Source organism: Stegostoma tigrinum, chromosome 34, assembly GCF_030684315.1.
Source record: "Stegostoma tigrinum isolate sSteTig4 chromosome 34, sSteTig4.hap1, whole genome shotgun sequence".
In the NCBI taxonomy this organism is placed as follows: Eukaryota; Metazoa; Chordata; class Chondrichthyes; order Orectolobiformes; family Stegostomatidae; genus Stegostoma; species Stegostoma tigrinum.
The window spans coordinates 8,534,385-8,550,231 of NC_081387.1; the positions used below are offsets into that span (position 1 = coordinate 8,534,385).

Here is a 15,847-nt window from a genome sequence, read left to right on the forward strand (position 1 = left end):
CATTGTCACAGGGTTAAACTTAGAGAATGCCCCTCCCTAACAGTACTGTGGTATGCCTACATTGTCTGACCTAAAGTGATTCAAGGAGACAGCTCACCTCCACTTTCTTCAAGGCAATTAAGGGTTGGCGATAAATCCTAGACTTTTCCCTGAGAATGAATAACAAGGGTAAAGTGGAGCAAGTGTTGCTTCCAGCTGATCATGGCCATTTGCAGCACATGGTCAAGAAGGTCGAGTTACAATGCCATTCATTTTTAATGCGTTTGGTAGCAAAATACATGTCAAAAACATCACAATGATATTATTTTGTAAAACATGCTGTAAATATTGTCTGAGCCTCAATAAATCAAAGCTACCTGCACATGTGCAAACAGCACTCGATACAACAGTTCAATGGAGCAGCAAGAACAGACAAAATGTCAGTCCATTTCTCCCTAGTTCTTTGCAAAGCATCTATTTTGTGTCACTGGCTTGGGTCTCCGGGGCAGCCAGCCTCGTCCAGTCATGCCCTGCCTTAAAGCCACTTGGATAAACCCCACAAGGTATGGGACGTCAGTGTTCAGCAAAGGAATTTCATTCAGTTCAGTCAACCAGCAACACTGGGGGCTAGTACAGTACAGGATTAGATACACAGAGTAAATCTCTCTCTACACTGTCCGATCAAACACTCCCAGGGTAGGGCAGTGCAGGGCTAGACAGAGTAAAGCTCCCTTTACACTGTCCCCCATCACACACTCCCAGGACAGGGACAGTATGGGGTTAGATACAGAGCAAAGCTCTCTCTGCACTATGCCATCAAACAGTCCCAGGACAGGGACAACACAGGGTTGGATACAGAGTAAAGCCTCCTCTACACTGTCCCCCATCAAACCGTCCCAGGACAGGGATACCACGGAGTATCAGATACAGAGTAAAGCTCCCTCTACATTGTCCCTATCAAACACTCCCAGAGCAGGTAAAGCACAGTTTAAATACAAAGTGAAGAACCATATTCTAATCGTCAATTAATCTGGTCCAGCCTGTGAAGCAGCGTCCTTTATCAATCATGTTTTGTCATGTGAATTTCTTCTAGTTATTGTTTCCTGTCAGCAAATGACTCAGAGTTCTGGGCCGGTACCTCAGCCCTCTCCCCCACCCTGAGTCACTTCCTCTGGGCTCCAGCCTGACCACAGGATGTGCCTTCCCATGGTCATGTGCTCTAGCCTCACTGAGCGATGCCATCAGACACAGTGAGAGCTGCAGACTATATGTCTCATTGACAGTCATCGCTCAAACATACAGGCCTTTTTGCAGTCAGTCAATCTGCAGTCGGGATGTCCCTCCATGCTCTCCCCGTGCGTATACACACACCCACTAGTACATGTGCACACACGTGCATACTTACACGCATGCATCTCCCAGAGCTCGCTGTGAGAATTAAGCAAAGCCTGATTGGAGGAAATGAAGGCAGCATCTACAGACTGGCTTCACTCAGTGAGTGGCCGGGAATCCTCAGGGAAGACAGTGAGCAAGTGAGCCAGGCAGAAGTGAGGAGCAAGGGAGGGAGGACTTTAACAAGAACAGAGAGATCACCATCACCGTGCATGCTGATGATCCTCCGGGCCAACTCAGCACCCACCATCCACACTCCCTGCTCTCTGCAAACACCCCACCTCATGCCCACCCCCAAACCATCTGACAGGGCTCTCTCCACCATTGCTGCAGCAGACCATCTCGAAAACTGTCCAACGGTGTGCCAGCCAGCTCCGGGTGGGTACGTGGGGTGAGGTGGTCCTCACGCGGATGGAGGTGGGGGGTTCACAGCTCACTCAGGAGAGCTGGTGCGGTGCCTCCAGCATTTCCATGAGGAAGGTGTCGATGGGCGTGTCTCCGATCAGCTTGAAGAAGAAGAGGTGCTCCAGGCACTTGAGTCCAATGGAGCGCAGGGCCGGGAGGCGCAGGAGCAGCTTGGCAAACCTGGCATGGAGGGGGTGATGGAACAGGGAGACAGGAGAGCACAGCTCAGGGTTAAGATCAATAACTCTGAAGTCGAGCATTCTCATATCCTACTCCCAGCAGACAGCCGCCATCCACAATGACCCAGCATCCTGTGTGGAGTACTCCTACAACAAGCCCATTAACCACCCTCCACACCTCCTACTAATGTCATTTTACCAGCCTCCTTAGCACCATTCATGCCTCCTTCAGGCCCCTCCATAAACCCTTACTAATGCCTCCACTACCTCCCCCATAAACCCCATTTCTGGCTCCTTTAACCCCCGCCGCCCCTCCCTCACAGACTCTGTAATCCGCTTTAATTCCACCTTCACCCTCCTGTAATCCCCATTAGAGCTTCCTTTACCCCGCACGAACCCCATTAACGGCTCCTTTACCCCTCTCTGTAACCCCCATTAATGCCTTCTTTACCCACCTCTGTAACCCCCACTAATGCCTCCTTTACCCCCCTCTATAAACCACATTAATGCCTCTTTTAGCCCCTCTGTAATCCCTATTAATACCTCCTTTACCCCCTCTGTAATCCCCATTAATACCTCCTTTACCACCCTCTGTAATGCCCATTAATACCCCCCTTACCACCCACTGTAATCTCATTAATACCTCCTTTACCATCCTCTGTAATCCCCATTAATACCTCCTTTACCACCCTCTGTAATATCGATTAATGCCTCCTTTACCACCCTCTGTAATCTCCATTAATACTTCCTTTACCACCCACTGTAATCCCCATTGGTGCCTCCTTTACCACCCTCTGTAATCCTCACTAATGCCTCCTTTACCACCCACTGTAATGCCCATTGGTGCATCCTTTAGTCCCCACTGTAATTCCCATTAATGCCTCCTTTACACCCTCTGTAATCCCCATTGATCCCCCTGTTAGTGCCTTCCACAAACCTTTAATAATGCTCCCTTTAAACCCATCCAGAGCCCCATTAATGCCGCATTTAACCACCCTCTGAAATCCCCACTAATACCTCCTTTGCCATCCCTCCATAAAGCCCCTTCCAATAATCCCTTCTCCCAAACACAAACCCTGTTTAACTCCTCATATCAGCACCAGTTTACCCTCAATATCCTTCCTCCTCCTCAAACATCTTTCCATCCCATCAACGAACCCTTGCCCCAAAATAATACCTCCCCCCCCACTTCCAATTACCCTTCTTCCCTTGGTACCTAATCTGAATAACACTTCACCCCACCCCTACCAAAACATCTCTTCTCCCCTTCCTCAATACCTTGTCACATCTCACCTGCCAAGCTGCTCTGGGTATTTCTGTTTGCAGTAAGACTCCAGTGAAGCGTAAACTTTCTCTCGGAGAATTTCCACCTCTGCTGGGTTTGACAACCCCTTGGCATCTGGAGAGTATGAGGGACGTAGTGGTTAAGAACAGTCCGAGCGAATTCGCAATCCTGCAACCACCCGTAGCGACCTCCCCAGGCAGGCTCTCAGGGGTCGACACTGGGGAAATCCTGAACATGGGTCACAAAATCAGCGGCCTTCCACTGGAAATGGAAACGAGGGGGAATGTACTGTCTGGGAGACTCATTAATCGTGGGGATTCTGTTCCCAGGGAGCAGGGTAGCCTGTGCTGTTGTCTCTATGCAAGGCTGAGCGTGAGAGATTTTTGATTGATGGAAGAGTTGATGGTTATGGGTCGGGGGGGGGGGGGGGGGGGGGTGGAGATACAGCCACAATCCCATCAGCCACGGCCCAAGCTTGAATGGCCTACAGCTGCTTCCTTTTTTTAATATCACTCTGATCTGCTTTCCGCCTTTCCCATTCAATCAGGATTGTACCTGGCTCCAGTACCCCACACAGACTTGTGTGTATGTGCACGTGTATTCGTGTGCACGCATGCAAGCGTACGTGTACGTGCACAAATATGATCTGAAGAGTATGAAAATAACTCTTACAGGACTCAGCCAGGAGGGATGCATCCTCAGAGCCTCTGGATAAAGGAGTGGGTCACTCAAACTCAGGCGGAGGAGGAATTTCTTCACTCGCAAGGTGGTTAAATGTCAGAAATTCTCTGTCCCAGGTGGAAGTGGTCATCGAGTACATTCAAGACCAAGATCGATAGATTCCTACACGCTTAAAGACATCAAGGGATAAGGAGAGTGCATGGGAACGTGGCACTGAGGTAGGAGATTAGTTGTAATCTTACTGAATAGTATAGCAGCCTGAAGGGGCCAAATGGCCTTCTCTGGCACCTTTCTGGGATAATCGGTGATGTTGGCTTGGCCACTAATAAACTGACCAGCCCTAAAGGCCCTTAAGAAGGTGGTCGCGGTGAGGCCATTTCATACAGTCAGTACGAAACAGAGCCTTCTGTCCAACTAGACTACACTGAACAGAATCCCCAACTAATCTGTTCTCAGCTGCCTGCTCCTGGCCCATATCCTTCCAAACCATTCCCATTCATATATCCATCCAAATGTCTTTTAAACGTTGTAGTTGTACCCACACCCATCACTTCTTCACAAAGTTCATTCCACACTCAAACCACCCAATATGTAAAAGACTTGCCTCATGTCTTTTTACATCTCTCTCCTCTCACCTTAAAAACGTGTTCCCTAATTTTGCAATTCCCCATTTTAGGGAAAAGACAATGATGTATACCTCTCATTACTTTATAAACTATCGGGTCACCTCTCAACATTCTGCACTCCAGAGAAAAATGTCCCAGCCTATCCAGCTTTTCCTTATACCCCAAACCTTGCATATCCAGCAACATCCTGGTAAATCTCTCCTGAGCCCTTTCTGGCTTAATATGCTTCCTATAGCTGGATGACCAGAACTGGGCACAGTATTCCAAAAGAATTCCAGAACACTTTTGAATGCCATCCAATTGTCAGAAATCCTTTTACCTGTGAACAGTCGACTTCGATCAACTTTTGAAAGTTCCTGTCTCATTCCATGAATATTTCCCGTGCTCACACAGACCCAACCCCATGCACCGTCCCGTCGCCGTGCAGCCACCCCTCATGGGTTGCTCAAGTCCTTCCTTCGGAGTCTCCCTCCACGATCTCTCTAATCTCCTCCGGCCTGCAAACCTAGAAGCTCGCTGAGCTTCTCCCCTTTAGCATCTGTGTTAAATCTATCCAACTACATGTATCCCCAGCTGCATGGGGCTTAGAATTCTGTCCCCTCCCAATCTCTCAGAAGCACCTCTCCCTAAACCTGCCTGAATATCTCATGTGTCAAACGAGTATCTGAATGCATTCCCATGCTGCATAACAGAGGGATCCAGTCCAAAAAGAACACATCCCTGTGACATTTTCACCACAACAATCTCTCAGTCAGTCCGAGTGTGTGAACACAGCCAGAACCAGGAGACTCTGATGTCCACTAGACTCCATCAGGACGGAACAGCAAAGTTCCTTTCAGTGTTAAGACATGTCTCCAGACTCTCAGGCCCACTTTCCCCAACTTTTCTCTCCAAATCTGAGCTCCCAGCGTCACAGAACGATCACATGGTGCGTGCTGCTCCATTCACTAATGCTGCCCACCCTTGGCTTGGAGGGCTCCACGTACCAGGGTTGAAGAGGATGATCGCTCGCAGGCAACCGAGCTCCGTCTTGTCCATCTCCATGTCTCTCATCTTGGAGACCAGCTCAGTCAGCACCCTGAGGGGGAAGGCGGGCGAGAACATATAAAAGGCCAGAGATCATACTAAACAGACACGGAAATTGGTGGACATGGCTCCATTTACCCCAAACTGTGACCGATCCCACTCACTAAGTCCCAGCCTGACACCAGGTGCAGTGAGTGTTTCATGTGCAGCAGTGAGAAATCATGTATCGCCACAGTTCATGCCAGTTTCTAATGTTCAGCTTGTACTTGGCAGCGATAGTACAGGGCGACATAGACAGTTAAGTTTTCCTTGACTCTTTAATCTGGAAATAAAGATCTCTCTACAATTTTCTTTTAAAAAGAGAAAGCAAAGGTCCCTTGAGACTGCCGTCCCCATTAAACACTCCCCGATCAGGAACAGTATGGGGGTAAAGATTCCTTCACACTTTTAAACTGAAATTAAAGCATGTAAACAGAAAGTATAACTCCCTGTATACTGTCCTCCTTCAAACACTCACAGGACAGTGACAGGGTTAGATAAGAGAGTAAACATCCCTCTATACTCTCCCCGGGCATGGACAGCACGGTGGAGGATACAGACAAAACATCCTCTACACTATTTCCATCAAATACTCCCGGGACAGGAACACCAAGGGGTTAGTTTTCGAGTAAAGTTCTCTTTACACTGTCCTCATCAAAAACTCCCAGGACAAGTATGGCATGGAGATAAATACAGAGTGAAGCTTTCTTTATTCTATTGAACCAAAATTAAAGCACATTCTACTCTTTTAAACTAAAAGTAAGAAGTATCATACACTCCCAGGACAGGTAGAGTATGGGGGTAGATACAGAGTAGAACTCCCTCTACCCTGGTCACTCCCAGGACAAGGACAGCTCAGGGTTACACATAGAGTAAGGGTTACATACAGAATAAGGCTTTCTCTACACTGTCCCCAATGAACATTTCCAGGACAGGGACGGCACAGGGTCAGAACAGATGAATGCACCAAATACACTCTTCGTTCTGAGGGCAGCTGCAGCAGCGGTGTCAGCAAAGATCCCTCACCCTTCCCAAAATAAAAAGAAATGATCTAATTCCAACGTGAGTGGAGCAGAACGAACCCGAAATATCAGCAAGTTTTGTACTAGGCAGTATTGGGCTGGAATCTCCGGGTGAGGGGAGTAATCCAGGGACGGGTCATGGAGAATTCCACTCAGGGGTTTTAGACAGCGTGTACCTTCAGTCAGCTCGGGTTTTACTGACCCACTGGCAACAGGCTGCACTGTGGTATTTTTTTTTGGGGGGGGGGGGGAGGAAGGGAAGAGGTGGAGCGGTTAAGCCTCACCTCCATATAAACCCCAACAGTCGCTTGCACCTTCCCCGTGCTCGTCCCACCACCACCCAACACAGTAAAGGCAAGGCGACCGATGCCCCCCACACACACAGTACCCTGCCAGTCCCCCCACCTACCTGTCGAAGATGGCCCCAACACCAGCACTGTGCGCGCTGTTGCGGTGCACGTGGAGCCCCGTGGCCAGCAGGATCCCATCCCTCACCGTTATCGATCGATGCGAGAACGAGGCGATCAGGAGCTCATTCCAACCTGGGCAAGAGGGGGCACATGGTCAGCAAAAGGCTGGCACTGCAGGGTGAGGGAGGAACAGGAGGATGGGCACCGTGATACACATACACACAGGGCTACTAATGCTCTGGGTCATGGGTTCAACTCCCACCATGGGGGATGACGGCCTACTGTTTCAGCATTAATCTAGGCAGCCAAGTAAATCTCTGGGACCCGCATTCAAAACCCACGGCAGATGGTGGAAATTAAACTCAGTAAAAATTTGGAACTAAGAGTTTAGTGACGACCACAAAGCCCTCGTAGAATGTCAGAAAAATCCATCTGTTTCACATTTGCCCTTTAGGGAAGGAAACCACCATCTTTACCTGGTCTGGCCTACAGGTGACTCCAGACCCACAGCCACATGATTAGCCCTTAACTGCCCTCTGGGCAAATAGGGATTGGTAATAAATATTGGCCTAGCAAGCGATGGCCTCATCCTGTGAATTTTATATAATGGCAGATGGAACTGAAACCCAATGTATAAATCTGGATGTGGAAGTTCATCTTGGGTAATCCTAGCCACAAAACCAACATCAATCACCACAGATAATAAAATGTGAGGCTGGATGAACACAGCAGGCCCAGCAGCATCTCAGGCCCTCCCCTTCTTCCTGTCCCGCAGGCCCGACCAGTCCCCCTCCACCGACACTCTCATCCGCCTAGCTGAACCCGTCCTCACCCTCAACAACTTCTCTTTTGACTCCTCCCACTTCCTACAGACTAAGGGGGTGGCCATGGGCACCCGCATGGGCCCCAGCTATGCCTGCCTCTTTGTAGGTTACGTGGAACAGTCCCTTTTCCGCACCTACTCAGACCCCAAACCCCACCTCTTCCTCCGGTACATTGATGACTGTATCGGCGCCGCCACTTGCTCCTCAGAGGAGCTCGAACAGTTCATCCACTTCACCAACACCTTCCACCCCAACCTTCAGTTCACCTGGGCCATCTCCAGCACATCCCTCACCTTCCTGGACCTCTCAGTCTCCATCTCAGGCAACCAGCTTGTAACTGATGTCCATTTCAAGCCCACAGACTCCCACAGCTACCTAGAATACACCTCCTCCCACCCACCCTCCTGCAAAAATTCCATCCCCTATTCCCAATTCCTCCGCCTCTGCCGCATCTGCTCCCACGATAAGACATTCCACTCCCGCACATCCCAGATGTCCAAGTTCTTCAAGGACCGCAACTTTCGCCCCACAGTGATCGAGAACGCCCTTGACTGCGTCTCCCATATTTCCCGCAACACATCCCTCACACCCCGCCCCCGCCACAACCGCCCTAATAGGATCCCCCCCCCGTTCTCACACACCACCCTACCAACCTCCGGATACAACGCATCATCCTCTGACACTTTCGCCATTTACAATCCGACCCCACCACCGAAGACATTTTTCCATCCCCACCCCTGTCTGCTTTCCGGAGAGACCACTCTCTCCGTGACTCCCTTGTTCGCTCCACACAGCCCTCCAACCCCACCACACCCGGCACCATCCCCTGCAACCGCAGGAAATGCTACACTTGCCCCCACACCTCCTCCCTCACCCCTATCCCAGGCCCCAAGATGACATTCCACATTAAGTAGAGGTTCACCTGCACATCTGCCAATGTGGTATACTGCATCCACTGTACCCGGTGCGGCTTCCTCTACATTGGGGAAACCAAGCAGAGGCTTGGAGACCGCTTTGCAGAACACCTCCGCTCAGTTCGCAACAAACAACTGCACCTCCCAGTCGCAAACCATTTCCACTCCCCCTCCCATTCTTTAGATGACATGTCCATCATGGGCCTCCTGCACTGCCACAATGATGCCACCCGAAGGTTGCAGGAACAGCAACTCATATTCCGCCTGGGAACCCTGCAGCCTAATGGTATCAATGTGGACTTCACCAGTTTCAAAATCTCCCCTTCCCCGACTGCATCCCTAAACCAGCCCAGTTCGTCCCCTCCCCCCACTGCACCACACAACCAGCCCAGCTCTCCCCCCCACCCACTGCATCCCAAAACCAGTCCAACCTGTCTCTGCCTCCCTAACCGGTTCTTCCTCTCACCCATCCCTTCCTCCCACCCCAAGCCGCACCCCCATCCACCTACTAACCTCATCCCACCTCCTTGATCTGTCCGTCTTCCCTGGACTGACCTATCCCCTCCCTACCTCCCCACCTACACTCACCTCTACAGGCTCCATCCCCACCCCTTTAACTTGTCTGTCTCCTCTCCACCTATCTTCTCCTCTATCCATCTTCGGTCCACCTCCTCCTCTCTCCCTATTTATTCCAGTTCCCTCTCCCCATCCCCCTCTCTGATGAAGGGTCTAGGCCCGAAACATCAGCTTTTGTGCTCCTGAGATGCTGCTCGGCCTGCTGTGTTCATCCAGCCTCACATTTTATTATCTTGGATTCTCCAGCATCTGCAGTTCCCATTATCTCTCAATCACCACAGAAGTACTTCAGGTTCACTAATGTCCGCTGGGGGAAGGAATGTGCTCCCTTGTCTGCACTCACCTCCACGTGACTCCACACCCATGACAACATGGTGGCCTTTAACAGTCCTCAGAAATGGCTTAGCAAGACACTACCACCTAGGGAGCAGCAAAGAAAGGAATGGCTGGCAATGCCAATGTCTCTCCCAGCCTTAAATAAAAAGATGACGGTTTTGATGTGGAGATAATGGGAACTGCAGATGCTGGAGAATCCACGACAACAAAATGTGAGGCTGGATGAACACAGCAGGCCAAGCAGCATCTCAGGAGCCCTTCACCAGAGCGTCTAGGCCCGAAACGTCAGCTTTTGTGCTCCTGAGATGCTGCTTGGCCTGCTGTGTTCATCCAGCCTCACATTTTGTTGTCGTGGTTTTGATGTGTCTTGGTGCATTACCACAGCCGCTCTGATGCTTCACTTCACCAGGGGCTGACAGTAAATGCTACCCTCGCCATCGACAGCCACATAATGAGTAAGGAAAGGGGAGGTGGTGTCCCAATTTGCTCAGTCAACAGCCATCCCGTTCGCTTTGCAGCCCTGAAAACATTGCAGCTAAGGTAACAAGTCACTGTGTAAAACAAATTTTCCATTAGCTTGGAAGAGGCACCAATATGAACAATCTAGTCACACAGCACAGAAACAGACCCTTCGGTCCATCTTGTCCATGCTGACCAGGTATCCTAAATTAATCTCGTCCCATTTGCCAGCATTTGGCCCATATCCCTCCACACCGTTCCTATTCATGTACCCATCCAGCTGTCTTTTAAATGTTGTAACTGTACCAGCCTCCACCACTTCCTCCGGCAGCTTATTCCACATACATGCACACAAACTCTCTACTTGAAAATACTGCCCCTTAGGTCTCTTCTAATTCTTTCCCCTCTCATCTTAAACCTGCACCCTTTAGTTTTGAATCCCTGGGGAAAAGATTTCAGCTCTTCACCCTAGCCTTGCCCCTCAGCCTCTAACACGCCAGGGAAAATAGCCCCAGCCTATTTGGCCTCTCCCTATAGCTCAGGCCCTCCAACCCTGGCAACATCTTTGTCAATCTTTTCTGAAGCCTTCAAGTTTCACAACATCTTCCTAGAGCCGGGAGGCCAGAATTGAACGCAGTATTCCAAAAGTGGCCTAAGGACTCTCTTGTACAGCTGCAACATGACATCCCAAATCTTACACTCAATGCACTGACCAATAAAGGCAAGTGTACGAGGAACCTTCTTCACTCTCCTTGTTTCTGAGACGCCACCTTCAGGAACTATGATCCTGCACTCCAAGGTCTCTTTGTTGCACAACACGCCCCAGGACCCTACCATTTAGTATTTAAGTCCTGCCCCAGTGTTCCCTTCCAAAATGTTGCACCTCACAGTAATCTAAATTAAACTCCATTTGCCACTCCTTGGCCTATCGGTAATTCTGTTTTTACCCTTCGTTTTTCTCTTTCAAGGAATCTAGGCCTGGCCGACAAGGTTAACATTTGTTGCGCATCCCTAATTGCTCCTTGAACCAAGCAGTTTGGCCAGCTGTGACAGAGCAGTGAGGACTCGCTCACATTGCTGTGGGTCTGGAGCCAGCTTAGGCAAGGATGGCAAATTTCATTCCCTAAAGGACATGAGTGAGCCAGATGGGATTTGACAACGATCTCCATTACTGGGCCTCAATTGCAGATTCTATGAAGATGAAGTTAATGATACTCTGGTGAGTTTGTCCCCAGGTTCCTGGAGCACTAGCTTCTGGATTTCTGAGCCCTGTGACATTCCCAGTGTGGCACTACCTCCAGTCAGCTGGGTCTGTGCCTGTGCCTGAAACCCATTAGGCAAATCCAGTTTCAGGTCTGCTTCCCACACATGGTCTTGGGCAGTTCAAGAAAGTACTTTCTACAGGGGCTGTAAACACTATTGTGATGCCGCCTTCGCTTTAAGAGGTTATTGTGTCTCTTAATTTTGAAAGAGAGGTTGAACAGGAGGTACTGAGTTATCTGAAAGAAAGTTAACAGCTTGTGATGTTTTGGGGTGTTTTAAAAGCTGAAACAGTACAGGCAGCCTGGCTGGGTGTGACCAGCTCTCACAGACCAGGCTGTCGAGTTTTGTTTTTAGTTTTTAGGTTTAACAAGTGGGCTTGAAAAAGTAGAAGCTATCTTTTCCCCCCTCTCAGTTACAGCTAGAAGATGGGGTATCTCTGCCCCTGGGTTACCTGAGACAAATCTATTTTTCTGTATTTTCCTATTCATCAACGGATGTGCTTATGGGATGTAACGATATTGGAACAGTTAATTAGTAATAGTTACTGTATCTATTATTCGGTTAAGTTGTGTAATAGAGTTGTTATTTTAAGTTCTTCTTTCTTTTGTTTGTATTTTAACTTTAGTGTTTAAATAAATTGTGTTTTGTTTAATCTCGAGTCGCTTGACCAGTTGCATCACGTCTGGAACATGGCACTTCACGCGCGCTCTAAAAAGAAGAAAAAAATTGTACTTCTAGGTGACTATTTTAAAATTTTCTGAGTGGTCTGGTGTGGTCCATTATACAATATAGTGTCACCTGTGAGACAAGAAAAGATGCTGAGAATGCCCAGAGTTCCCTTGGGTCAAACCTGGAGAAGCAAGCAGGTAGCTGGAGGGAGACAAACCACCTGGAGATTGCAAAGAACAGTGAAAACAGCGACCTAGCCCGAGACACAGTGCTGCCCATGACAAAATGGACTGACCCTACCCCACACAACCCCAGAAGCTCTCTCAGCTCTAAGTGGAGCTTCCCCAAACTGCTTAAAATCAAAACTTACTAAACCCATCAAGCTTATCCCCCCATAACATTTTGAAATTCTCATCCTCTAAATCTTTCCCTGCCCACCCAACTCCTTCCCAAACTCCGCAACCCTCGGATCTCGACACTTCCCAAGCCTGCTACAGAGTTTGATTGCTCCGTTGCTGCTGGGCTTCAGTCACCAGGGAAGCCCCAGCTTGGGAATTCCGTTTCTCATCCTCACTGCTACCGTCCCTCTTTTAGGGTGCTCCCTTTAAAACCAGTCCCTTCAGCATGCTCCCAATTGCCAGCATTAACATCATCCTCAGTGACCCAGAGTCAAATCTGGATTATAAACACTCTCTTGGAAAACGTGAACTACATTGAAGGACGGTCCCTGCAAGCTGTGTGAACACATCACATGAGAACACTAGGAGCTCTCAAAGGCACAACACTTTAGAACTATATCATTCCTTCATTGCTACTGGGTATAAGGACCTAGACTGTCGATGTCTGAGATATTAACTGTGCAATGTATACACACTATTTTTAATTTTACTTACTGGAGTTTGAGTTTCTGGGTTTTTGAGTTTATAATCGGTAGAGTTTGTGCATATCCAAAGTTAATAATTAGCCTACAAACATTTACACGGCCTACATGATTTCTTTGAGAATAGTTGCAAGGCCTGGCTTTAGACCGAATAGGTTTTGTGCACCACGACTGGGCTTTTGGTTTTAGATTTATTTTTTGCCAGCCAGCAGGATAAATTATTGCAGCCTTTGTTACAGACTTCCTGAACTAGGTTTCCTTTAATCTTAAAGCAAATATCCATTGCTTAGGTGTGGCTTCTCGTTTTACTGAATGGTGCAGTCCTTAGAATGCATAGCTTTACATACCTGACAAGGGAAAGATATGTACTGAACCAGGTTATCTTACAGTGAAGATACCTCAGTATGACTGTAAGAAAGTAGTATTGGGATAAAACCCTGAAGAGATCACTTAGAGCACAACACATTTAAGTTGGCATGTGATAGGATGAAACTTTCTGCATTTCCAGTCACAACCGACTTCAGTTGGTCGAGTTGATAGATACACGAACTGCAGTAGGTGTATCATATAAACAGTGTTTTGCATTCTGTACAAGGATGTGCCTTGAGTACAATGCAAAGCCTGTTTGCTTCTTTTCAATTTACAATGGAGTTATTGGGGATCAGAGTTTCTTCATTGGGTGTTCAAAAATCTTTGATTTTTCATTAGAAGTGGATAGTTTGGGAGTTTCTGGACAGATAAAATCCAGAAAGGATGTCTCCCCAACCAGAGAGAAACAGTCTCAACAGACAGGATTGACCATTTTGGACTAAGATGAGAAAATGTTTCTTCACTCAAAGGATAATTAACTTGTGCAATTTTCTACCACAGTGAGCTGTGGAAGCCAAGGCACTGAATATATTTTTAAAAAGGCTGATAATTTTTATAGATGCTAAAGGCACCACAGGGTATGGGGAAAAATAGGGAATGTCACATTGAGGTAGAGGATCAGCCTGAATGAATTGAGGAGTAGGCTTGAAGGGCTGAATGGACTATATCTGCTCTCAGTTATATTGTTACAGAGTCATAATATAGCATGGAAACAGGCCCTTTGGCCCAAACCGGTGCACGTTGACTATGGTGCCCACACAGTTAGCTCCAATTACCCGCATTTGGTCCACATCCCTCTAAACCCTTCCCATCCATGTACCTATCCAAACGTTTTTTAAATTGTGCCTGAATTAACCAAATTCTCTGGCATCCCCTTCCATATATGCACCACTTTCTGCATGAAGAAGTTACCGCTCAGGTCGTTCTTAAACCATAGATCCCTGAAAGTTGCCACCCAGGTTGATAGGGTTGCTAGGAAGGCGTACGGTATGTTAGGTTTTACTGGTAGAGGGATTGCATTTTGGAGCCGTGAGGTCATGTTGCAGCTGTACAAAACTCTGGTGCGGCCGCACTTCGAGTATTGCGTACAGTTCTGGTCGCCACATTATAGGAAGGATAATGGAAGCATTGGGAACGGTGCAGATGAGATTTACCAGGATGTTGCCTGGTATGAAGGGAAGGTCTTACGAGGAAAGGCTGAGGGACTTGAGGGTTTTTTCGTTAGAGAGTAGAAGGTTGAGAGGTGGCATTAATAGAGACATACAAGATGATCAGAGGATTAGATAGGGTGGACAGTGAGAACCTTTTTCCTCGGATGGTGATGGGTAGCACGAGGGGACATAGCTTTAAATTGAGGGATGGTAGATATAGGACAGATGTCAGAGGTAGGTTCTTTACTCAGAGAGTAGTAAGGGCGTGGAATGCCCTGCCTGCAACAGTAGTAGACTCACCAACTTTAAGGGCATTTAAATGGTCATTGGATAAACTTATGGGTGATAATGGAATAGTGTAGGTTAGATGGGCTTCAGATTGGTTTCACAGGTCGGTGCAGCATCGAAGGCCGAAGGACCTGTATTGCACTGTAATGTTCTATGTTCATGTTAAATCTATGTCCTCTAGTGTTCAATTCCCCATCCCTGAGAAAAAGACTACATGTATTCATCCTATCTATGTCCCTCATGATTTTATACACCTCAATATGGTCACTCCTCACTTTCCTACGTTCCAAAGAATAAAGTCCAATGCTGGCCAACCTCTGCCTCTAACTCAGGCTCACTGGTACTGGCAAGATCCTGGTAAATTGTAAAGTATGAAATGATTTAACCATGTCTTTCCTGTAGCAGGGTGACCAAAACTGTATACAATACCCCAAGTATAATAAGTCTCACCAATGACTTCTACAACTGTAACATAACGTCCAACTCCTGTACAAAATGCCTCAACCGATGAAGGCCAGCATGCTAAATACCTTTTTCATCACCCTGTCTACCTGTGGTGCTGCTTTCAATCATGTATGGGTACTCCTGGGTCCTTCTGTTCCACAACACTCAAGACCTTACCATTAACTGTATAAATGCTACCTTGCTTTGAATTTCCAAAGTGCAGCACCTCACACTTATCTGTATTGAACTGTATTTGTCAACCCCCCCAGATCACTTCCCCAAATGATCAAGATCTCTCTAAGCTTTAATAACCTTCTTTGCTATCAATATACCTCCTAATATTGTATCATCTGCAAACTTACTAATCATGCCTTGTACATTTACATCCAGATCATTTATGTAAATAACAAACAACAAAGGTCCTAGCACCGAGCCCTGTGGCACACCACTACTCAGATCTCTGCCGAGAAACAACCTTCAGTTATCACCCTTTGCTTCCCTCCCCCATTGAGACATTTTAAAATCCAATTAGCTAGCTCTTCCTGGATCCCATGCAGACTAACTTTTATGACTAGCCTGCTGTGTGGGATCTTGTCAAAGTCTTACAAAAGACTTACGAAAGTCTGTATA

At 47.8% G+C, this 15,847-nt stretch overlaps 1 protein-coding gene across 4 annotated transcripts in view; it reads right to left on the minus strand.

Moving 5' to 3' along the window:
- Positions 1–236: 236 nt before the first annotated feature.
- Positions 237–15,847, minus strand: part of rxrba (retinoid x receptor, beta a) — an 89,459-nt gene continuing 73,848 nt past the window's right edge. For all 4 annotated transcript variants that reach the window (XM_048519979.2, XM_048519976.2, XM_048519978.2 and 1 more), the window contains 4 exons: positions 7,044–7,176; positions 5,534–5,625; positions 3,249–3,354; positions 237–1,956 (listed from right to left, as the gene is read on the minus strand). In XM_048519979.2, coding sequence (XP_048375936.1) covers positions 1,809–1,956; positions 3,249–3,354; positions 5,534–5,625; positions 7,044–7,176 — 479 coding nt within the window. In that variant the 3' untranslated portion in view covers positions 237–1,808. The remainder of the gene's footprint in view (positions 1,957–3,248; positions 3,355–5,533; positions 5,626–7,043; positions 7,177–15,847) is intronic.